The sequence below is a fragment of the Xyrauchen texanus genome, chromosome 3 (assembly GCF_025860055.1).
Source record: "Xyrauchen texanus isolate HMW12.3.18 chromosome 3, RBS_HiC_50CHRs, whole genome shotgun sequence".
In the NCBI taxonomy this organism is placed as follows: domain Eukaryota; kingdom Metazoa; phylum Chordata; class Actinopteri; order Cypriniformes; family Catostomidae; genus Xyrauchen; species Xyrauchen texanus.
The window spans coordinates 1,103,322-1,128,602 of record NC_068278.1 but is presented as its reverse complement, the minus strand read 5'-3'; the positions used below and the strand labels follow the sequence as shown (position 1 = coordinate 1,128,602).

The 25,281-nt window shown below is 38.6% G+C and overlaps 1 protein-coding gene across 1 annotated transcript in view; it reads left to right on the top strand.

Annotated features, from left to right (window-relative positions):
• Window positions 1-25,281, top strand: part of LOC127633152 (astrotactin-2-like) — an 875,437-nt gene that overhangs the window by 356,324 nt on the left and 493,832 nt on the right. The window contains exons 5-6 of the mRNA XM_052112037.1: window positions 18-119; window positions 25,113-25,259. Coding sequence (XP_051967997.1) covers window positions 18-119; window positions 25,113-25,259 — 249 coding nt within the window. The remainder of the gene's footprint in view (window positions 1-17; window positions 120-25,112; window positions 25,260-25,281) is intronic.

Below are 25,281 nucleotides of genomic sequence, written 5' to 3'. Positions count from 1 at the left end.
TTTGTCTCTGTATGAAGTTGGAGGTGTGTTTGGTCGTCAGGGAGATTCTGGATCAGAAATGACTGACAACACTCAACTGAAGTTCTACACAGAGCACAGGGGCCGTCGCCGGAGCAAAGGTAATATTCACTTCCTTTGCGCAATTTCCATACATCATTTTACACATGGGACAGTTAAAAAATGACACACTACCTAACTCCCATCAGAAAAGAAGATCAATCCTGCCAGTGATTTTTTTTTCTTGTTTGTAGTTGTCTGACGCTGAACTCTCAACAGAATTCACGATCCAAATTCATGACATCGTCTTTAAGATGAACAAAGACTGTACCATGTCACAATAATTAAGAGTAATACGTTAAATGTTTCCATTCCCGACCAGGTCATGTCCACACTAATATGTTTTTTAATTAAATATTTATTTCTACATTACTTCCATCATCCACACTGGAACAACATTTTCCTCCACTGAAAACATAGACTTTCAAAAATGCATAAACGCAAACAAAACAGATTTTTTTAAACCTTACTGATTAGTGTGCAAGTTTGCCACAAAGCAGAACATTTCTCTTGCTTTTTGTTAGGGTGAGCATTTTAATACTTCAGTACGTGACATGATGCTTTCAATATGGGAAGTATTTAGCATTTTGAGTGTTTAAATATGGGACAAGTATGGGTTATGATAGCACGTTGCTCAAACAACCTCAGAGATAAGGGTTCTGGTCCTATGAAATCCAGGAAGTAATTGCTTAAACAAAAAACATTTAGAAATAGCATTTTCAATCTAAAATTACATTTTTACTTACACTTGACCAAATTCACAGATGCAGATATTGAGATCGATATGCTTATATGATTGTTTTGTACACTGCACAGTTGAAACAAACATAATGCAACATGCAAGATGATTCAACACGTGGTGAATGTTATGACCAAAATCTTATTTTACACATTTTTGCCACAGTAATGGTATATCTAAATATAGTTATTTTTACTGTAAATTCAAAGGGAAAAACATATGTGGTATTGAGGACGATTTTTGGATAATGTATTAAATATATACTTTTTCAAAGGTTTCATTTTTCTTATTTTGATTATTATTCTTATTTTATTATTTACTTATTCTTATTATTTTATTATTATTATTATTAATTCTCACAAACCAAAAGAGAATACAAATCTGGCATCAGTGCAACAGCTTTAACACAACATTGTTAACTGTTGCAACACACAACAGCAAAAGACTCAAAAAGCAAAATTATGGTAATATTGAAAGGATGAGCCACATTCAAAGGCGTTGTAAAATACAGTAGATGACATACACCTGTGTGTTTTATGGTGGAGAATAATTGTAGGATAATGGTACAAAACTTGGTTCCTTATCTGTCACTCACTCGACGTTGTGTCGATGTAGTGACACTAGGGGTCGCTCTAGGGAACCCCAAATACCTCTAATCTTTGAGAAAAGAACAATGTGAATTGTTGAGTGGACTTTGCATGCCACTCCCCCGGACATACGGGTATAAAAGGAGCTGGCTCGCAACCACTCATTCAGATTTTTTCTTCGGAGCTGAGTGGTGTTGAGCAGCGAGTTCCACTGCCGTTTCGTTCACCTCACAGAAAGAAGAGTGTATGCTGTTGGATATACGCCACATTTCAGTGGCTTTCTATCTCTCTGTATGATTGATGCAGAGTACGCCCCTAGGCACTTCAACACCTAAGAGAATAAATACAGTACCCCTGCTGTCACTACATCAACACAACTTTGAGTGAGTGACAGCCAGGGAACATCTTGAATGCTGTTGTAACCTCCGTTCCCTGATGGAGGGAACGAGACGTTGTGTCCCTCTTGCCACAACTCTGTACTACCTGCTGAAGTGTCCGGGACCCTGTCTCGGCTCCTCAATGCATAACCTGAATGAGTGGTTGCGAGCCAGCTCCTTTTATATCCATATGTCCGGGAGAGTGGCCAGCAAATTCCACTCGCCAATTCATGTTGGCTTTTTCTCAAAGATCTGAGATGTTTGGGGCTTCCAAGAGCGACCCCTAGTGTCAATACAGTGTCACAATGTCTCGTTCCCTCCATCAGGGATCGGAGGATACAACAGTAACCAAGACGTTTCCAGTTTGACTGGTATTAACCTTGACTCCCAGAAGCATCTTAAAGCTAGACAATTAGATTAGAGTTTGCCAGAATGAGAAAGTTTTTGCCATTTTTTTTTCATATTATGCATTAGATGATCAATAAACAGACTGTGGAAAGACTACATTTCCAGTAGTACTGACTTACAGACCATAAGCATGGCCTTAGAAACTGTCTGGACACACAGCTTTTATTTGAAACAAATATTTGCTACGATTAGCTGGAACAGTATTTTCAATTCAATTTCATATTTGTTAAATTTCATACAAAAAAAGCACTTTGGAAACTGGGCTTCTCGCAGAGTAAATAAATGGCATGTAATATGGAGTCATTATTCTGTGTGTGTTGGCTTCTGAATGCCCACTGCCCTTTTAATGAGATTACAACATTTACAAAGCTGTCCGTGGCTCACTGTGATGTATTTTATTCTCACTGTGGCACCTTAGCTGCTGATATGTTTATATACAAATTAAGTGGAAGAACAGAAGTATATTTGTGTTCTGAAATGAGAATTGCAGCAGCATTCTGGGACACTGTGAAACAAATCCTTGATACAACAAACTACACAGCACTATACAGGCCGTCTGTGCCCAAATGTGCTGCTGCCTTTGCTTACTCTTAAAAAAATAAAGGATGAAAGGCAGAAAAAAGCTTTTGCACAGTTTAAAGAGAACATGAAGGAAAATAAGAAAACTCCATAAAGCCCTGTGTGACAGGACAGAGATGGAAACAATAGAGTCCAGTCAAGGCCATTTAATTAATTAGAAAAAATAAAAATCTATTGTTTTCAACAAAGTAAATGTTGGTCACATTGGTCTAAATATTATGCCTACATTTTGGAGTTTTGTTTTCAGTTGTAGCATAATACTAATTTCAATAGTTACCAAATTTTGGGACATATCCAGTTGTTAAAAACCTTAATTTGTGTGATTTCATAATTTTCTAACCGAAGGAACGTAATTTTTCTGCGTTCCCGATTGGATCGTGCCTTGCCAACCAAGTTGCCTTCCAAAGTATACTTTTCTGACAGTGAGCAAAACTGAACTTGTTTGACGCATCCATACTGCTATGGTGTGTGATACCCTACAAGTAAAGTCAATGGCCGGTGCATGCACTGGCTAGGCACACAGAAGAGGACCGTGTCCGCGGGTCAATAACATCTGGGTGGCGCGCGGTCAATTTGCATCATGCATACTGTGGCGGAGTGATCAACGACGTGGACAACTGAAATAAACTTTGGCCTTAACATATACAGATGTTTAAAATCTTGATTTGTGTGATTTCATAACATACAGACAAGTTAGATAAAATGTATTATATAATATTAAATATTGCTACAAGCAGCAACTACGGGACTAAGCACCGAAATGACAGCATTGCACCACACTAAGCACATAGACTATGACAGGCAAAGGAAACCAACAACACTTGGCAAGTTGCCCCAGGTCAGGATCGAACTTGTACCTCTCCATTACACATTTCTGCACACTTTCCACTTTTTAACACGGCCACAGGGTTGACAGCTGCCAAAGGGACAAACCAGTAACAAAGTAAAGCACAGCAGTCACCATAACCATTTCTTTTAGTGGTGTAACTTTTCAAAAAGCTGAACGTCTAAATTCTTTTTTTGTCATATCTGTGCAGTATGGTCTGAAATTATCTGAGCCAGTTGTAGGTTGAGTAGCTAAACACAGATTAACTTTGTTTTTCCTATATTGCAGCCAGTGTGGTAGGCTGTGTGGAGTTTTGATGTAAGGAGCTGATTACAATTAAGCGAGTAATCAGAGCAAGAATTTTGCTTTTGCTGGCACTATAGAGTTTGGCCTGGAGACCCCAAACTTGGTCTGGCGAATATTCATACCATATCAGTGAGCCAAACGTTATAATTTTCCATAAAAAAGTGCTGACATAATCTTCTATTGGAAATTATGAGGAAGAAGAATAAGAATACCTGCACGCAGATCAGAGACAATCCCTGCAAATATTCCGTAAGCACAATGCAAAGACCACCTGTACAATAGCAATTCAACTGTAAGACCTGTCTAGGCAGGACTCAAACATCCAACCTTCGGAAATGTAGTCCACAGCTTTACACACTGAGCCACTCTGATGGCATAGACAATATCCCAAGGTAACATGAGCACACAAAGGTTTTGGAAAGTTATCTTTTGAACTATAGGTGGCACTGTATCCAGACTGTTCAGATCCCCTCAGGACATTAAAATAAATGAAACATACACATTTTCTTTCAAATCTGGCAAGGCATTCAAAAGATACATACATTTTTTAATGAAATTCAAAATGGCCAAGAGTCAATATGGCCAATTTTGGGAGGAAAAAAAATGGTATCGGCATAGATACTTACCTCATGACATATGGTTCAAAAGTTACAGCCAAAACAGCAATTTTTGAGACTTCTTGACCCGTAGGTGGCGCTGTCACCAAACTTTTGCATGTACCCTCAGGTCATGATCCTAATAAACCATATAAAGTTTTTTATGATAGGACAAAGTGTTGCAGATACAGCCTCACTTCCTGTTGCACGTTGACCTTGTTTAACTTTGCTTTGCTGTAACTTTTCAAAAAAGGCCAAAAAAAAAAATAAAATCTAATTTCTGTATCATTATTTCTGTGAGGCTTGGTCTAAAGATCATTTTGAGCCACGTTTTAGGCAAATCGGATGAAGTTTAAAAGAATGTTAATGGGGGAAAAAACGATAATAGTCAAAATCCAAATTGGTGGCCAAATTGTGGTTTTAATAAAGGAAATATTTTTTTGCGTTATAGAATTTGTATTAGAGACCCCATATTGTGTCTGGATGTGCTGCATTTCATAATTTCCCTATAGGGTTGCCATAGACTCCTATTGGAGAGGAAGAAGAAGAAAACCAGAATTGGTAACAAGGTTGAAAGTAGCAGGGTTGCAAATTATGCTCATATTTAGCTATCACTTAGAAGGGGGCTAGCTAATTTTTGACTAAATGTGGTATAAACGTACATTTCCCATAAATTAAGATACATATTTGATAATTTTTCAACATTGATGAGCTTGAGCATGCTATATTAATTTTATGTTTTATAATAGTTTATTTTATATATAGTTCTCGCTTTCAAAAACATAACATTTGTATGTTTATTGCTTTAAAAAAGTAATGGGACACCAATTTGTACCTTATTTGTAAATCGCGTGATATGAGCGCAAATCGATCATCTGTGTTCCACAAACTGTATTTGGGTCCTTGAATAACGTATAACGTGCGAGTAAGGGCAGCCGGTGGACTTTCTGGTTCCCTCCTAGAGTAAGATGGCGCCCCCCTTGGGAGTTGGTGCCCTACGCAGACTGCGTAGTCTGTTTATAGGGAGCGGCGATACTGGATTAGACTATCCAAAAAGTGGCTTTAGTAGTCATTGTTCAGTTTATTTACTTATCATTGAACATAAGCCTATCACTAGCCTACAGTCCACAGCGACCCATTTGACGTGTTCTTGTGTTTCATCTGGAAACATGCATTAGAAATGGAAGCTTTAGGAGTGTCTTACTGTGGTTGCATCGTGTTCTTGTTTTTAAGACACTTTAAGTTAAAAGTAGTTTGAAACTTAAAAAGAATGCATTTCGAGCCCCCTTCACTCTGCTTCATTCATCTGACTTTGCTCAGCTGTCAGTTTGTTGCCTGTACTGCTGGAGCTGCACTTACTGCCCCTGCTAACATAGACTAGAAAAAACAAACATGGTGGAATTTAAAGCTTCAATTGCTCAGTTAGTAGGAAAATTCCTTTATTATGATGTGATTCATTGTGTTTTTTTAACATTAATTGTGTTAAAAAAAAAAATATTTCATGAAGTAATGCGTTAAATCAACAGCTTTAGTTAAAAGTAATGTACAGTAGTTTCTGCTGTAGGCTGACTGGCTTAAATAGCTAAGGGAGTACATCCACACATGAAGCTAAACCTGATTGCATTTGCTGGACCGAACTTCACTCAATGCAAAGCAGTTCACTCTATGCTCAAGTTTCCAAACATTGAAGAGGACAAATCAGTCACTTCCCGTTGTTATTGTATTAGGGTTGAGAGACAAACAGCTCGTGGTAAGATGATTAGCTCAGTGTGTAGCATCAGACCCTGCAGTCACATTCATCTATCATGAGCTTTCAAAACGGCCTGCTGGGAATTTATGACTGCATAATGCAGCACCTCACAGAAACCAGCTCTCACACAGTTTAATGGTACAATGACAAATATAATGGCGAAGTTTGCAATGTAGGTTACCTACATTGACACAAACTATGGCATTGTTTCAGAACCTAAATAGCATTTTAGGCTATAACTGGCACACAATATGTAGGCAGCATTTTCAGCCTTTTTAATGACCATATTTTGGCCAAAATCAAATGCAATTGCATCGCATATATCCTTCGCAGAGAAGGTAATGCATTGGGACAAGCTCGGTGACATGTTTCTTTAAATGTAATGAGAAAAATAGCATCTAATAAAAATAATCTAATAAAAAACTAATTCATTTTAATAATGTTAGTAAAGGGTTGTTTTTTGTGCATTAAATCAGATAAATTTAGTAATAAATGATCATATTCCACCCTGTTTTTGGCACTCTGCCCAAAATGCTCCAACACATTGCATCCAAATATATTAAATGAATATATTAAAAATATATTATCTCAAGCACAACTGTTAACACTCTCACACTGTCTACAGAGAGTTGCATCAAAAGCAATAGAAACTATTATAATCAATGATGCTGTCTACTATGGAAGAGTATGTTGCGGTGCATCACGTTGCGCTTCTTTCCATTTTGTGCTTCACGCGGTGTGTTTTAATATCTGTTTACAGCACAACACAAATAAATGGTTTAAAATGTTTGTGTCAATGCACCCGGTGTAGACAGCCTCAAGCGGCTGTGTCGCGAAGCGTCAATGGACGCGCCGGTAAGCAGGATGTCAGCACTATAAACTACCACACAGTCATGACATATGAAAATATTCATGAATTAAACAGTTTACTCACAGTTTTTGCGATCGCGTCCAAGTGTTTTAACTGCTCCATCCTTCAATAACAGTTCCTTTGCAAAGATTGAATCATATTGGTATGAGCCGGACATACAATTCACTCTAAATTACACTGAAGACAGTTTCCAGTATCATTCCTTCGTGTTTTCATACACCAACAACTAAAAATAGCGCATATGGGTGAAATAATGTATCCATGACAGAGAGCTTCTCCTCGTCAGAGTTGTAACTTGACACTGCGTCTTTTAAAAGTGGCCAGAGATATGTATCAAGTGGTCAAAGACGTCTGTCTGTGCATATATATGCAGAAAAAAACATTTAAATCCAGACAGGCACATGAAGGTGTCCTGTGTAAGCCCATTTAGGATGAATCTCCCATGACAGGCCCCATTTCTCTCCACTTCAACTGTGTGACTGACTCTGGGCACCAGTGGGTGGGGCCAAAGGGTACAATGACGGTAAAACAGTGATTGCATATGCAGAAGTATTTGGTCAGTGTGACGTCACAAGTTCCACAAATTCCAAATGAGCCTTTATTGCAGCTTGGTTTATATAAATGCTCTTTTTCTATTAAGGAGGAAGTTTTTCGTTCTAAAACTTACAGTATGTTTTTGTAGTACAATGACATCTTGTATGCCAAAAGATCAAGGACAGTTTTATTTCTCATGTAATGACCCCTTTAAGAAAAAACATATTTTTATTGGTGTTAGGATGCTAACACATTCAGTTCAGTTTAGTTTACTGTGAATGTGGCGACATTAGGTCGAAACGTCTTCATCTAAACTTGGTTTGTGCTTACCAAATTTTCAAGAACTGTCCCCAGTGGCAGAAACTGGCCTTAGTTTTTGTACGTATAGGTACGTGTGAGCTCCAGTTTCTGGGTAAAATGTCCACACTAGTTGTAAAGGATGTAACCCACTGAAGAGGGATTTTGTTTCCTGGTGTCTACACGGGACGAGAACCCAAGCCATTCCGCTGCTGATGCAATGCGCTATCAGTTGAACCACTGGAAAACACAATTGAATTGAGGCAAAAATGTCTGATGGGAGATGGTGGTTGTCAGTAACTTGGCAGAATTGGGTCAATGTCAGGGTAACAGGACATTCGCTAGCATCATGCCGATTTCCCATGTGAGCATGTTAAAAGAATAGGCATTTGTGTAATTATTAGGTTCAAATTACTAAATAATGATCAACAAAAAATGTCACTGTCATATATTGTCGACATTCTTGATAACGTCAATTTTGATTAAATTCCACAATGCAAAGTGTGCATATTCCTGAACACTGAAGCAATATCCCTTACAAAAATCGACAATTCTGGCAAAGCCCTGTAATAAACTTGCCGCAAATGTAAATGTGTTTGTGGAACTCCTTATTGTTGCCAAATGTTTACCATAGAACTGTTAGCCAGTAGTGGCAAATTGTCCATTGTTGCCAAAGGTTGGCTGCAGGTTCACCACTACCAGTGAAGAGCTGCAAACCTGTGCCAATAATTTTTGACAAATCGCAAGTGAATATAACGAGTGTCAGTTACATAAATTACATATCAAGTCCCTTCGTACAATTATGCCAGGTTCACATATTCTCCGTGAGAGGGCATGAGCTAGGTGTGAACGGTGCATTTTCGTTTTGGCGCCCATATGAGCATGAGTCATGGGGAGTCAGCTCTTCGGGCATTTAGCATTGCTAAAGAATCTTAGTGGAATTTAAAAAAAAGATAATTAGACTTGTTCTTGTCGTGAATTAATGCTTTCGGTTTAATGCAATTACTTAAAAGAGGGTCATTTGGCGTCATCTGCAGGATCAAAGACGTAACTTCAAGATATGGACAGTGAAAGAATCAATGAACGAATCTGAACTAATCCTTTTGTTAAATGGAATCAAAAGAATCGAGTCACTGAAATTAATCAAAATCACCACCACTAATGAATGCATTTGTGTTTATATCAGTGTTGGGGAAGCTATTCTAAACTGTACTTTGTCAAGCTACAAGCTAGCACTGTTTAAATTAGTTAAACGACAGTCAAGCTACACTTTTGAGAAAGTAGGATGCTATACTACAACTACATACAGTAACAAAAAGTTGCTAACTCTATTAAAGCTACAGTACTTCATGTTAACTGTAACTGGCCCACTGGTGGGCCATTTGGTGTTTTTATATTTACTGCACTATTTTACAATCAAATCCTATTATAATCTTGATAAACTATATGTCGTTGGTAAGATCTGAGCCTTAAGTTTCCATATTTGGCCACTGTTTTTTGATAGAAATGATATAGCAACAGAAATGTATTAATTTGTGACATGATTATGCATCAGACAATCTTAAATTGTTGTGGAGTTGTTACCTTTAGTAGGCAAGACTGCTTCAATCACTGGCATGATGCGAATCATCTGTAGTGTTTAGCACTGAAAAGTTTTAAATAGTTGTATATAGTTTGTGGTTTGGTTTTCTAAAAAGTAATTTGATTTATACCCTGTGTGTAATGTTTCAAATTAAACATCTTATATAATGTTTTGCCAAAACTGTGTTTTGAGTGTTTTTTTTAATTAGTTTTGTTTATATCACATACTGTAAATCAAATTATTCCCACCTTCCCAAACGCCTAGTCCTTTCTTTTGATAAAGCCTTCATAAATGTAATCCTTTTATAGTATCATTCTCAAATTTATATCAGGACAGTGGATTTGGCTCCACAGGGTCATTTCCTGGCCTCTTTCATAGATTATTGGAATCTTTCATACACAAAGACACTTTCTAATATATCTGAGCTCCTCTATTTGTTTTTATAGGATAATACATAATAAATTATAGTATTTTGATTTATTCTGACTGTCATACATCAAAGTCCTATGTGTCAAATAATAAAAAATAAAATATATATATACTACATATACTTTATATATTTATTTACTCCTTTGGACACTCCACCAATGGAGTTTTGTTGTCATCTTGTGGCCATTTTATGGTACTGTGTCCAAACAAAGTGTTACTTTGATAGCTCATATTAAAACTCACAATTTTGCACACAACTATGTTAGGCTTTGTTTTTCTGGCATATTCTTTAGGGTGAATCATATTTTTTTAATATATATTTTATAAAAAGTAAACAAAAATGTAGTGCAGTGTATTTGTATTTAAATAAACTTAAACTGCTATAACTTTTAATAATAATAATTATTATTATTATTATTATTGTTTTTTTTTTTTAACGGCTTTCACTTCCACAATAAACACCAAGTGTCTTCTTTAAAAAGAGTCTTAATTTAGGTCTGTACTCTCAAGAATTCATGAGTTATGACCATTTAAATTTGAGTTTTTCATTTTGTGTCCTATGCTCAAAAAGAGGATTGAACCCCCCCAAGAAAGGTTCAATAAGAAAGGACTTTTTTCATTCTATTCTTTAGATTGCATTGACGTTGCTTACTCACCTGAAACCACCTAGGTGTGGGAGGGGTGTTAATTTATTTGTTTGAAACTGCAAAAGAAGACATAAATGCTGCAGACATTTCATGCAGTAACTCAAAATAAAAAAATAAAAACAAAGTTAACAGACTCATTAAACAAACCATCTGTACCAAGTAGGGATGCACCGAAATTTCGGCCGCCGAAAATTTTCGGCCAAAAATGGCACTTTCGGTTTTTGGCTGAAAGAGAAAAAAGGCAGAAAATATATACATCCTCGCAGTATTTATATCTGCCCAAGCACCAGAACAGAGAGTGAGAGACTGTTCAGTGCAGCATCTCATGTTCTTGATATGCTTTCTGACAGGAGAGTCTGTCAGAAAGTTTAGCAACTTTTGTTCTTGAAGAGAAACCTGTCACTTGTACTTAAATAGAAAACGGTCCAATTTGATTTGTATAGCAATTACATTACACTTGTTCTTCACTTGAGGATACATCTGTCGTTTACAGTTGAGATTGGATTTAGTTGGATTTAGTTCAATTACTGCTGTTTTGCACTGTTGTTTTGCGCAATAATTTTCTCTTAAAGTGTACATACGTTTACATAAACAGAATAGAGCACTTATCTATATATATAATTATATAATATAGTTATATATATATATATATATATATATATATAATTAAAATTACTGTTGCCTATTTAAACTTTTTGAAAGATGCTAGCCTTTTGAAAGATACTAGCTAAGTTGACTGTTGTTTTGCATATAATAGTTTTCTAAAACTTTACATTATTTGGATAACTGTTAATAAAATCTGTAAAATTAGATTTTTACAGAACTGAATGAAGAATAATATTTAATATAGTTTTGATATATTTTTTGTCCAATTTTGGTGTTACTTTCAATAAAAGTGCGATTTATTTTATTGGTTTGTAGTTTTTCAATTCAGATTCATTAAATTCATGAAATTAATGAAAAAGTATAATATTAATACAATTATATTTTTTTAAATAAAATAAAAAAAGTTAATTTCGGTTTCGGTTTTCGGCCAAGTACATCCTGGATTTTCGGTTTCGGCCCAGAATTTTAATTTCGGTGCATCCCTAGTACCAAGTGATTCAATGAATCAAAATTAATCAGACTTCCATTTGCTACTTGATGCTTGATTGTTGCTTTGGTTCACTTACAGTAGCTGTAAAGCTGTGTGTGGAAAATAATGAAAAAATTGTATGTGATGCTACATAAGCAGCTGAGATATTGTCACGCTAATGAAAATCATCACTACGTTTAGTTAGTTACTAAATAACAATTCTGTTTATGCACATTTACATTTGTATATGTATGCGTGTATGATCAGTTTTTGGCATGTTTTCTGAGCATGCATTAGCATTGCACAGCAGGTCTTGTTGTCGAATGCTGTGACGAAGATACTCAAATCAGCTTTAGACTCTCGAGTATGAGTGCGTAAAGGACACATTAGCGTGAAGCTCTGATAAACCTTGTCAAGGACTCAATCATACACTCCTGAGACACGAGGGTGTGTGCTTTCAGTGTACATATGCTGTTGTGTTGCTGCAGATGCAATTACAATTACCCCTAATCCAACATTCTTGGTTTGCAGACTTGCAACAACATTGTTAACTCTAACCATATAACGAATTTTTTTTTCAACCCTGTCACAGTAAGTTTAAATATAATATGATTTAAATAAAGATAAATTAATACATTTTGCCAACACACAAAACATTTTTCTGTGTTGGGTATTAGGTAACTAATAGTAGTGATGCTTCACAAATTTTTTGTTGCATGACAGTATTTCAATAGTGCAGCTTTTCCAGTAAGGAGCTACATGTTACAACGAATAGTGCTGTTGCTTTGCAAAAGGCAATATTTTTCACATTGTATTCCGAACACAGCCAGCATGCACCCCCCCCTCCCCTACTTCGACCACTGATTACAATAGATAAAGAGGCGAACGTAATGACATTTACAACAGATTTGCGGAGATTCTCAATGCAAGAATTTGTGTTCAAGTCATAGTTGGAATACATTAAATATATGTGTATATTTAGCAGTAATTATTTAGCAATAATAGCAGTTGCACAGCATTATTTCTGGTTAGTCTGATATGAGGGTATGATTTGGTGAACTGAATTGACTGCTGTGAAGGATTAGATAGTTATGTAGTGTGTTTTGAATGTTGACTCCCTGCAAAACTGTAATGCACTGCACTGATCAGGGCCTCGTTTCCCAATAACGATTAATCTTAGTTGTTCAGAGCATTTTATTTGAAGAACGTTCGTTATTATTTACGAGCATTTCCCAAAACTGCACTTACATAAATGTGCGAGAACGCGTGCTACTTCAGAGAGTTGCTGTTCGTGTACGAGGTTCTGAAATGTGACCGTATAGTGCTGCTTGTTGTAACTTTATTATATTTGTTTGTATCTTTATAAACATTTGTAATTTACCTTGCTGGAAATGTTTATATACATTTAACGTAATTACATCATTAGAAATCATATTGTTTTGAATACATTTATAATGATTTATTAAACAACAAATTATTTTAAACAATCAATGTTTTGTTCATCAATAATATTTATTATTGCCTTATGCATTTATTTGCATCCTTATGCGTTTATTTGCATCCTTTTTTATAGTTAATCTCAATCACAGATTTGGAAAGTACTGAAATTTGAAACTCTATATATTTCATGTCAAATTATATTTGGAAAGAAAACAAAATAATATTATACAATTTAATGCTTTATTAATATTTTCCAAACAAAGCCTTCCACATTATAAGATAGAAATGCACTAAAATAGCACCAATTAAAGTAACATTAAATGTTTCTCAAAGTCTAAGTGGGATGTTGAATAATGACTTTCGCCATTGGTAGCATATTCATTAGAATCTCTATATTATATCTCTTAAAATCTCATACTCCACACTATTAATCTCCCAGTAGACTTTGGCTATTCGCTTTCCTATAGCAATCATGAAGCTGCATTCACGTCAGAGTGTCAACGCCAGCGTCAGTTGCCACTTTGAACTCACCATGAAAAGTGTTTGCAGACAAAAAAGTATTTTGTGATTGTGTGTGCTTCTGTGGTCATTAAAATGCACCTTACATAGGATGAACAGTACTTGATTTCTATCACAAGTCCCATCTGGACTCGGAGATTCTTTTATTTACCGAGCTAACAACCTCTGCAGCTCTATCATAGGAAAGTGTTGCGACAGTACTGCCCACAGAATGTCTATGAGTCCACCGCATTATGTCATATAATGCTTAACTTTGAAGGGCTCTGGCACTGTTGTGTGTCTGTTTGTGGCTGAATTGATTTTGAGTTGATCTAGGGTGCTTCTCAATACTCTACTTAATGATTCCTCTTTTCCTCGCTCCTCCGTCCTCAAGTCTGTGACCCAGAAACCAATACAAGTCTGCCATCATGAAGGACGTATCATTTTTCTAAATACACCGAGGACAAATTAAGCTTCCTGAGGAGACTTGAGCGAGGATGCGCAGGAGCGTGAAATCACCACCACTAAGTTTTATGTGGAAGCACCTGACACATGCTATATCATATCAGGCACAACAGTTTTAATTCACGTTTCACTTTTGAGGTTAAAAAAAAAAACATAATTGTCACAAACGTCAACAGTGCACCTTAAATTATTAGGATGTATTGATATATATCCAATAAGTAAAGTTTTAACAACACAAGAGCAAGCACTGGGCGATATCTTGTGGGGCACAATGCGGCTGCAGCCAATCCCCCGGTCAACAACTTTGGGGGCTTTCTCATTTAGAATCACACCACACACACCCATCCCCACAAATTGAAATTTGAGTGTAGCCTATCATGTCTAACACATGACACAATATGGTTTTTAGCATCTGAGCAGTAAGTAGACCACCACAATTAAATTGGATGAGATTCTTGCTATTGCTGGCAAAACCAAAATCTAAAATATATGTGCATTTTGGCTTAACCCAGCAGTTGGGAGTGTTACAACCCCGTTCTGGAATTATCAACAAGAAAGAGGGGGAAACGAATATAGATTGAGGCCAATCACATAGTTTGGAAAAAAAAGGAAATTTTTTCTACATTTTGTTCAAGCAAAGATCATAAGGTATTGGGCAAGGCTGATGCATGTCTAGAGGAGCCCGGAGATGAATAAGACCCCCTACAGCGAGGGATCACATTAAGTAGACTGGGAAACCTGCCAATCAACTCATCAGCCCAACAATCACCTGCCAACACACAAAGGACACAAACAAAAAGACAGATAGGGATTTAACACGAGAAGGACATGGTTCACGCAATATCGAAATATAGCAGATAGGTGGTGATGATTGTAAATTAGATGGCTGGTGCTGTTGCCAGCCTGGGTGGCTGCCCATGTTGCCCGAGACAGATCTGAACAGGGCATCAGCGATATTTGACAAAAGATGTTGTTGCTTAGACACAAAGACGCACCCTTGAAGGAACATATTTGATTATATTTAAAAGAACAGATTAAATAAAATGATGTTCATCAGTCCCTCATGAGTACAGCACAAGGGCTTCTCACAGAACACCCAATATGTAGATTTTAATTGTTTTCTCTGTCAGTGGCCTGTAAAGGCCATCTCAGGATGGGCTCTGAGTTTAAATCCAGCAGTTTGTATTTTACTGTACATGGATTGCCAATAGACTATATAATGTATATATATGAATCGATACAGCCAATGTTTTTGCATCTGGATGTACAAATCAATGTGGCTGGTAAAATTGGGTCAAAAAAGTTCATACCATGTTCTCAATTGAGGTGTAGAAAATGCTAAAACTTTGCAGTTGTTATCACACGAGGGGGTGAGTTAGACTAACTATACTAAGAAAACGCAATTGACCCGTCATTAAGCTCTGCCCCCCTGGTTATGGTTGCTCGCTCTAACATGCTCTGCAGAACTCCCCATAGGAATGAATGGTAGATTTGCATGAACGGCACAGTTTTTGGCATACTATTCTCATAAACGGAATGGATACTATTATTATGTGGGCTGGAATGAAGAGTGACATTGTAAGGTATATTTTTTTGGACTTTTTAAAAAGAAATGGTTAAATTACACAGTAATTTGATTAAAAACTGTAGAGACTGTGAATCAAAATTGAGGCAAACGAATATCACAGTCACTTGAAAAGAGAAAAGTGTCATTTAATAGCGATTGCAAACCTCATAACATTAGTGTAAGTGAAAATAACTGCTTATAACGTCTCATAACACACTCAAGTTGATGCTTTGAACTCTTTATTTACTATCACCTTTACTAAGAATAATACCTAAATGAATTAATGTTAAGTTGTTAGCTTTCATTTTTCTTGGAGCACATGTAGGTGTCCATGCTGATGTTATAAATGTTCATTTGGGTATGAGGAATTACACACTTTAATCCATAGCATGCTCAATATTTATTTAAAGATTTTCTTTTAAAAGAAAGAAATAACTGCACATATCTTCTCTAGGTATGTCTTGTCACCATTACAAGTGACACAGCAACAACATTTAATTTGATGTATTTTTAAAATTTATTTTTTTAATTATTTGGACCATTTCGAGAAAAGAAAACGCCTAGTCCTTTCTTTTGATAAAGCAAACACACATTACTCCAACAGGCTGTCATTGTGAAAATGCAAACACTTGTCAGATAATGGCTGCGGGGCAACAGTTGCTAAGATAGGATTGGTCAGAAATGCTTTTAAGGCGGGGCTTAGCAAAGGGTCAGTTGCAGGCTTTCACTTGATATTAGGACTGCCTATAATCTGTGACTCTTCCGATGTATTAATGAATGTGGCTTAAAATGAGTTCTGTTGAATTTACTTAATACATTTTAATTTTATGATTATTATACATAATTTCATTTGAATTCAAGAACAGTGTGTAGAAGTGAGTTGTATTTGACTTGTGTTAAGATTCAAGTTGTTTAAACCTTGAGACTTTGCTTTGCCTGTTTTGCCAGACTATTTTAAACTATAGTAAAGGTAGCAAAAAACACTTTGAAAGCAGAAAGAAGAAAGGGCCAATAAATGTATTTAGATTTTTGGCAACATATATTTTTTTTTATCCATCGCTATAGAACTTAATGTGTTTTAATGGTACAAAATTATGTCATACAGTTTAATATAAACAGCTGTTATGCTACACTATGTGCCGTACATGTCACATACATTAAGTTGTTTTATTTGTATAATGTTCACACATGCCTTGCACTTGTGTCGTGGAAGGTGCACATGCATATGTATATGTACAACAGTTTTGTTTACCTCCAATGTTTGCTTCAATCCATCATAAATTTGGTGAAAATATCTCCTACTGAGATAGTGCCAATAATTGTGCATTGTATACTGACTGGTTCGGTGATGAACAGATTGTTCCGGTAGAAATGTGAGATACTGTGAATGTTGCTCTGTGAAAAACAAACAAGGTGTGACCATTAAGAGGAGCTGAGAATGTGTGCTGCTGGTGTAACGTCTATCGAATCCCTCCACTGACAACAAAACAAATACAAGCATGGGTGCATTTTTTGGATGTAGTCTACAGTCATTTCAGGTTCTTGAAGCATGATTAAAATAGTTACACTTTTTCTACACTTTTTTTTATCACTGTTTCCAAGACAATATTATTTATAGGATTTATCTATATACTGTTATCGAAGTCATGTTGGATAACAATGAAAACTCATTATCTGGTTCTTTGCAGCCAGAAATCGTAATGTTTTTTTTTTTTACTTGGCTAATTAAAGAAAAAAGATGAACAGTATATAGACCTGATTTGTTTATGAAGGCAGCCAATCTCTTTATATGATTAGCATTTCTCAGTTTTTTTTTAAATGTTAGCTCAGAGCTTGTCAGATTTGGTGCAACAGATTTTATTTAGTAATAGTTCCCTGCTCTATTACAGTATGCTTTTAAAATTTATCTGAAGAACTGCAAGGCTGGTGATCTTCACTAAGGCTGTCAAACCTTTTTTGTCATTTCTCACTAGATGGGGAGGTTTTAGCACACATTGCAGGACGGTCACTTTAGTTTAACCTCTGTCTTGCAGATGAATTGCTCCCATTGGATACTAAGCTATTATTTATACGGTACATAAATCAGAGCACCATCACACCGCTTTGAGACACAGGAATAAACACTTACACTCCCTCGTCCACTCAATAGGGAGCTTTTGAATTCATTTTATAGTCAGGCTGTCTTCAGAAAACAGTTGATGCTTCTCTTTACTCATTTTATTGTTACAGGGCAGATGCTGTATGACATGATCTTCACTGACCCTTCACTCTTAATGATTCCGGTTCCTTAATGGTTTAAGTTTTTCAAATACTATAAAATAAATTAGAAATAAACATAATACAATGTGTTTACACAGATTTTTTGGAGTCATAAATGCAATCCAGTAATTGATGCTAACAATATATCTATACAGGAAATGTTTGTAGCTTGATTACTTGCAAAATGTTGTTACCCATTCACTTACATTGTGAGGACCTAAAGAACAAATATTCTTCTAAAAAACTTTGAAAGAAAGTCATACACACCTGGATGTCATGAGGGTGAGCGTAAATGATGAGAGAATTAACATATTTTTTTTGGGGGGATTTAATCTTTTTAAGTACAACATGACATAACCGTTCTTATTTCATTTTGAGTTGGACAAGATGAAAGTCATTACTTGTGCATCAGTAAGATTAATTCAGTAACTGCTATGAATTATTCAAAGTTAATTTATTTAACTAAAAAGAACCAGCTCATAAGAGTCATCTGTTTGGGAAAGGCAATTCTATGGTCCATGGCTGCTGATAAGAGGGTTCACGGTTCACGGTTGAAGCCGCTGGGCTCAGTCAGTTTTTTAAGTAGGACCTTGGGGTCGGGTTTCTAATTTATGAAAACATATAAAGGCCTTCCGAAATTGTTTCGCCCACACACTCTCACTCACATATACGCATGAATGGATGAGTTAGGGAAATGTTCACACAAACGTGTTTTTGCGTGCGTCTGCTCAGTTTCTTCATTGTTTTCCTATGTAAACGGCCTGGAGGACATCCATGACTGCTGCACTGCATCTCACTTTTTCTTCAAATGTTACTGTTACAAATAATGTTACGAATGTTACCTACTATGCTTACAAAAAACACAGCATTTTGCAGCATGTTGAACAACACACTGCGGCTTCAGAATATAAGCTCAGTGTGAAAGTAAAGTAAATAAGACAGGAATATATTACAATTTTATTCAACAGATCCTCAAAATAATAATAGTAATTATGATTCTTATTATTATTATAATAACAGAAAGGCTATTCCATATTGTAGAGCACATCTAAACGCATTCCACGGGAGATGCGGATATAAACAGACAATGGACTTGAGAGGGGCCCGCCGAACACATTTTGTACCAGGCCCAAGAATTTCTAACTGCAGTGCCTGCACTGGTCACACTGTACGTTTTAGATTTACAAAAAAGAACTGGCACATACAAGTCATTTGATCGGGCTACACTGGTAACTGTGTGTTTCATGATTTAGAATCAAAAGAACCAGCTCAAGAGAGTAATTTGTTTGGGAATCAGAGTTAACTGGTCACACTGTGTTTTACACTGTATATTCTAAAGAATTGGTTCATAAGAGTCAATCACTCAGGAATTGGACTACACTGGTTGTGCTGCATGCTTCACACCATAGATTCAAAAGAACCAGCTCATTAGATTAATTTGTTTGGGAATCGGATTATACTGGTGCATGTTTATGATTCACTAAAAAGAGCCTCTCATAATTCACTCAATGTATTGACCAGAATTTATAGCCTCTGCTGGTGACATCATTGGATGCACCTGTAGCAGGGCTATGAATAGATGCGTCACAGGTGCATCGTCAAGTATTTTGTCTAAAGAGCAGTCCTGGGGCATCCCAGTGCGGCAATGAAGCACAGCATCTCGTTCCACTTTTATCAAGGAACAGGTGTTACAGTTAAGTAACCCAAGACGTTTCCTGTCAAAAAGCTACACATTGATGCTGCGCTGATTTAGCGCTTTGGGAACGAGAATACCCACACCACCGCTCTGTGGATGTCCGGACCCCTTACGGTTGTGTAGTTGTCCTCACAAGAGCACGAGAGGTCTCAGACATGAGCTTGTGATGTTGACTCAAGGACATAAGAGACCAGAGTGGCATGAACATCCAAAGAGGACCAGCCTGTCGCATCACAAACATGCTGCAGAGGGACACCTCTAGTCAAGGCTTTAGAGAAGGCGACCTCTCTGGTAGAGTGAGCCCTGATACCTTGGAAGCTTGACCGTGCACCTTGTAGGCCAAGGCAATAGCGTCCCTCACCCAATGCAACATAGTCTGCTTGGTGGCGGCCGTCCCCCTGTTGTGGCTCCCATGGCAAACGAATAGTTTCCCAAACTTACGCCACTGGCTAGTGCGGTGGACATAAGGCTGAAGGGCACGGACTGGACAAAGTCTGTGAAGTCCTTCCTGCTCTGGCATTGTAAATGGCAGAAGGCTTCGAGAGTGACCGGATGTACAGTCGAGAAAGGAACCTTAGGCTGGTAGTTAGGATGAGGGTGCAAAATTGCTTTAGCCATTCCTGGGGCAAAATCTAAGCAGGCTGGCAAGACAGACAGAGCCTGTAGATCCCCAATTCTTTTTAGAGAAGTAATTGCCATAAGAAAAAAACATCTTGAGAGTCAGAGGTTTATCAGACGCTAACTCTAGAGGTTCGAAGGGGGTCACAACCAGACCCTCAAGGACTATTGCTAAGTCCCATAAAGGGATCCTGGTTCTAGCAGGATGTCTTAATCGCATGGCTCCATGAACGAAGCGAGCGAGCAGAGGATGTCTCCCCAACTGCACCCATCAATCAAGGAGTGGCAAGCCGATAGAGCGTAAACGCTGAGAGTGGCGGGGCATGGGCCTGCTGACAATTTTTCCAGCAGAAAGTCCAGAACTGAAGCAATCTGGCAGCAAACTGGATCTGCATTATGTGCACTGCACCCTCTTTCAAAGACACCCCATTTATTGGTGTAAATTCTTCTAGTAGAGGGAGCCCTAGCACTTAGAATAGTTTCGATTACTTCAGGTGAAAACCCAGTGTCCCTCAGTTGATACCCTTCAGGGGCCAAACATGAAGGTTCCACAGCTCTGGCTGGGGATGAAATATTGTCCCCTGCACTTGGGACAGAATGTCCCTCCTGTCCGGAATCACCCAAGGCGAGCCGTCGAGGAGAGACATTATCTCTGAGAACCATACCCTGTTCGGCCAACGTGGTGCTATCAGTAAGAGGAAAAACCCTTGCTGGCGAATTCTGGCCAAGACTCCCGGGAGCAGAGAAACCGGAAGAAACACATACAGGCGCATTCTGGGCCATGTATGTGCCATTGCGTCCAGTCCCAGGGGGGCTGGGTGACTTAGAGAGAAGTAGAGGGGACATTGCGCTGTCTGTTGGGAGGCGAAGAGATCCACTGCTGCTCTGTCCCAGATTTGTTCCACTACCTCGGGGTGGAGTTTCCACTCCCACGTCGGTATTTTCTGTCTGGACAGTAAATCTGCTCCCACATTAAGGCATCCAGGGATATAAACTGCTCTGATTGACAGGATCTTGCCCTGGGCCCAAAGGAGAATCTGCCGTGCCAGTCTGTTGAGCTGGCGTGAACATAGACCTCCTTGATGGTTTATGTAAGAGACTACAGCTGTGTTGTCCACCCGCACCAGGACATGGCAGCCTCTCAATGCTAGAGGAAGTATTTCAGAGCCAGAAATTAAATTTGCGATGGCAAGACGCACCTAGAGTGGGACCCAAAGTGAGGAACCGGGGTCTGAACCACATAGAAAGGGTATGAAGCGTGCAGCGCGTAACACTTATCTGCCTTAGGGGACTGGCCCTTTGATGAAATCCCCTGGCTTTGATCCACAACTGAAATGGTCTCAAGTGCAGAAGGCCCAAAGGGATCACCGAGGACACAGATGCTATGAGACCTAGTATTCGTTGATACTGATGAACAGTGCAACCTTGGCCTAGCCTGACTTTGCTCAGGGTGTTCTGAATGGACACGATTCGAGCAGGAGACAATTGTGCTCGCATCATGTTCGAATTTCATACAATGCTCAGATAGGTAATTGAATGAGTGGGAGAGAGAATGCTCTACTGACGTTGAGTCTCAGACCCAGAGAAACCTGATGAGCTAAGACTCTGCCAGTTCTTGTGACTGTGCTAGTATCAGCCAGTCTATGTAATTCGGAATGCGGATGTCCCGGAGTCACAAAGGAGCCAGTGCTGCATCCATGCGTTTTGTGAATGTGCAGGGTGATAGGGCTAGGCCGAATGGAAGAACCCGATATTTGAAAGCTTAGCCCCCGAAAGCGAACCTCAGGAACTTCCTGTGTTGTGGCAGAATTTCTATATGTATTCTATATGCGTCCATGAGATCGATTGTGACCAACCAATCGTGATGTTGGATTTGTGACACGACTGTCTTGACAGTTAGCATCTTGAACTTGAATGTCCTGATTGCGATTCAAGCCTTGAAGGTCTAATATCAAATGCAACCCCACACACTTCTTGGGAACCATGAAGTATCTGCTGTACCTGAATCATTCTCTGGAAGGGGAACATGTTCTGTGGCCCTTTTGACCAAGTGATTTTGCAGTTCTTTCCACAGTAGACATGCTTGTTCCGGTTTCACTGTAGTGGAGACCACGTCATTGAAATGGGGAGGACGGCAATTCTGTAGCCTTTTTCTACTGTTCTTAGAAACCACATAGAAACACCTGGCAGTAGCTTCCGCGCTGCCAGGTTCTCTGAGATGGGTATCAATTTTGACACTTCCTGTTGAGGGGATGTTGAGTATTCCATGTCCTGGACTAAGGCAGGAAGCAACAGAACACCCAACATTTTGCTGGAAACCTCTAACTCCCGAAACACCAGAGGCGGCATGAATGGAGAGGTTTCGTGGGGGTATCGGAAAGGTACAGGTGAATGCTTCACGTGCCCCTACCCGAGGGGGGCTACCCACACAAGGCTAGAAATGATTGCCCTGAGGTCTTGCTTTGGGGGCTGCTGAGGGCGACAAGTCTCTACAAGGGGGAGCACAACTCGCCACATTTTGTTTTTGAGCCTCCCTTCTAGAAGGATCGGGGTGGGGCTGTGTGGCCGACGGCCCCTCACCCTGAGTGCGGCGAGGAAGGAATTGCCTGAAGGCTTTCTCGTGACTCTTTGCCTCCTGGAACCTGGTGATAACTACATTCATAGCATCACCAAATAAGCCAAAAGGCGAAACCAGGGCATTGAGAAAGCAAACTTTGTACTTGTCTCTGATGCCCGACAGGTTGAGCCATAAGTGTCTCTCCATGCTGACCGGCCAATGGTGCGAGCCGTCTGCTTGGTCGTGCGGAGAGACAGATCCGTGGCTCGACGAAGCTCAAAGAAAGCCTTTTCGTCGAGCCTGGTACACCTGTAACACTTCCATAGAGTGCAGGGCAGCACCAGCCTGACCTGCTGCCTGATAAGCTTTCCCCACAAGCGTGGAGGTGGTCCTGCACGGCTTTGTGGGGAGAGTGGATCTCTTTAGTGATGATGCCTTGCCAGGCAAGAGATAACCCGCAAATGTCTCTTCTACTGGCGGCATCACTGAATACCCCTGTGCCTCGGCACCCACGATAGTTGAATATGTCGACGTCAAGGGCACGAAGACATGGGAAGTATAATGTTTCCTCCATGAACGAGAGAGCTCATCATTGAGGTCATCAAAGAAAGGAAGGCACATATATAACGTTCCCTTCCCTTTTTTTTTTTTTGGCCACCAGACAGAAATCTAGTCTTCTAGTTAGGAGCATTTGGGGGGTCTCTTGTTCGTGTAGCCAGTCTAACTGTAGTCTGGCCACAGTCCGAGTAACCACCTCAAGTAATTCCTCAGCCACTTTATTGTTTTGTGTGGAATGTTCAGTCATCCTTTTTCTTATTTTTTTTTTAAAGAAAAGTGAAAGAGGAAGGTTTCTTCTGCGCCTAACAATTCTAACTCCTAACAGAGGAAAGTAGAAAGTTCTGACAGTCAAGAAGCACAACGCACACAGAATAATCTGAAGACAAAAGATCTGACGATGCACCTGAGATGCATCTATTTATAGCCCTGCTACAGGTGCATCCAACGATGTCACCAGCAGAGGCTATAAATTCTGGTCAATTTCATTGACTTGTTGCACAAATATTCACAGCTGGTCACACCTAAAGTTGTTCCCAAAGCGCTAAATCAGCAGAGCATCAAAGTGTAGCTTTTTGACAGGGAACAGCTCATGAGAGTCATTGGGCTGGCTGTGGCTCAGGTGGTACAGCGGGTTGGCCACTATTCGCAGGGTTAGTGGTTCAATTCCTGGCCCACATGACTCCAGAGGCCGAAAGCGTCTTGCATGGCAGCTCTGCCATCATTGATGGTATGAGTGCGAGTGTGAATGTGTGTGTGATTGGGTGAATGGGACATGGTGTTAAAAAAGGCGCTATATATGTACAGCCCATTTACCATTCATTCGGGAATCAGACTACACTAGTCATGCTGTGTGTAGTAAAGCTTTTGGCTTTGACTCAGTCAAGTTACAGTAACAAAACAATATCAATTTCTTTCAATTTAAGAAGTTTTGTCAAGACAAGTAAATAATCCATTGACAAAACTGTTTATTTTTAGCAATCTGGATTTAACAGGTTTTGTTCAAATAATTAATATTATGACATACAAGGATATATTGCAGCATCTAAAGATTTGATGTGTTATGTTCTGATTTAAGAACTTAATGAACACCAGCAAAGGCTGGACATCCAATAGTTTGTATGGGAATCACAGAGTTTTCAACACAAAGCTTAGTAATGGTGACACTCAACAAACACCATTAAATAAAATATAAGCTCTTAACATCACCACCAACTATTAACTAACAGTAATGGCAAAAACAGTACAAATAAAGTCCAAAAATCGCAAAAAAATAAATAATAATAAATAAGCCTACAACACCAACATATATTTATTCATGCTGCAATGCATGCTGGGAGCTGGCAAATCTTAGCTTTTTCATTCAAATTTGTGTAGTGAGTTGAAATGGCAAATACAATTGTTAATAGATAATTGCATGTTCATGAACCAAAAATCATGAAAATCAAATGCTTCTGAACTGGTTTTTGCTTCCAAACTTTACTTATCACAGTTATCATCCACAGCATCCACTTCTCAAGATTCATTTTAAGATTTAAGTGTATCCTCTCTGCGTACCTTTTATTAAGTGCCTCGGCAACAATACGTTACCATATTTTTGGGTAATTTCTTAAAAAAAAAATAGCTGTCCAAACACACTAGATTTTAATTAGAACAGGGTGATTTCTTTGATAACTTGGTGGACAGCAACATTTGCTTAAGTAGGATTATTAAGGTCTTCAGGAATTCTGTGAAACTGTGTGAATCTAAGACCTGAGAGAGACCTGTAAAATAATTTCTTTCTCTTTCTCTCCACAGGCTGTCCACAGAGTCCGATGAGCAAGGCCACGTTAACCCTTATCACTGTCTGCACATGTGTGGTGGCGGTTGTGTACGGCACACAGAATTCATGTCCTCTTAGCGTCAAGGTCACTCTACATGTTCCTGAACATTTCATCGCTGACGGTGAGCACAACCATTATTCATT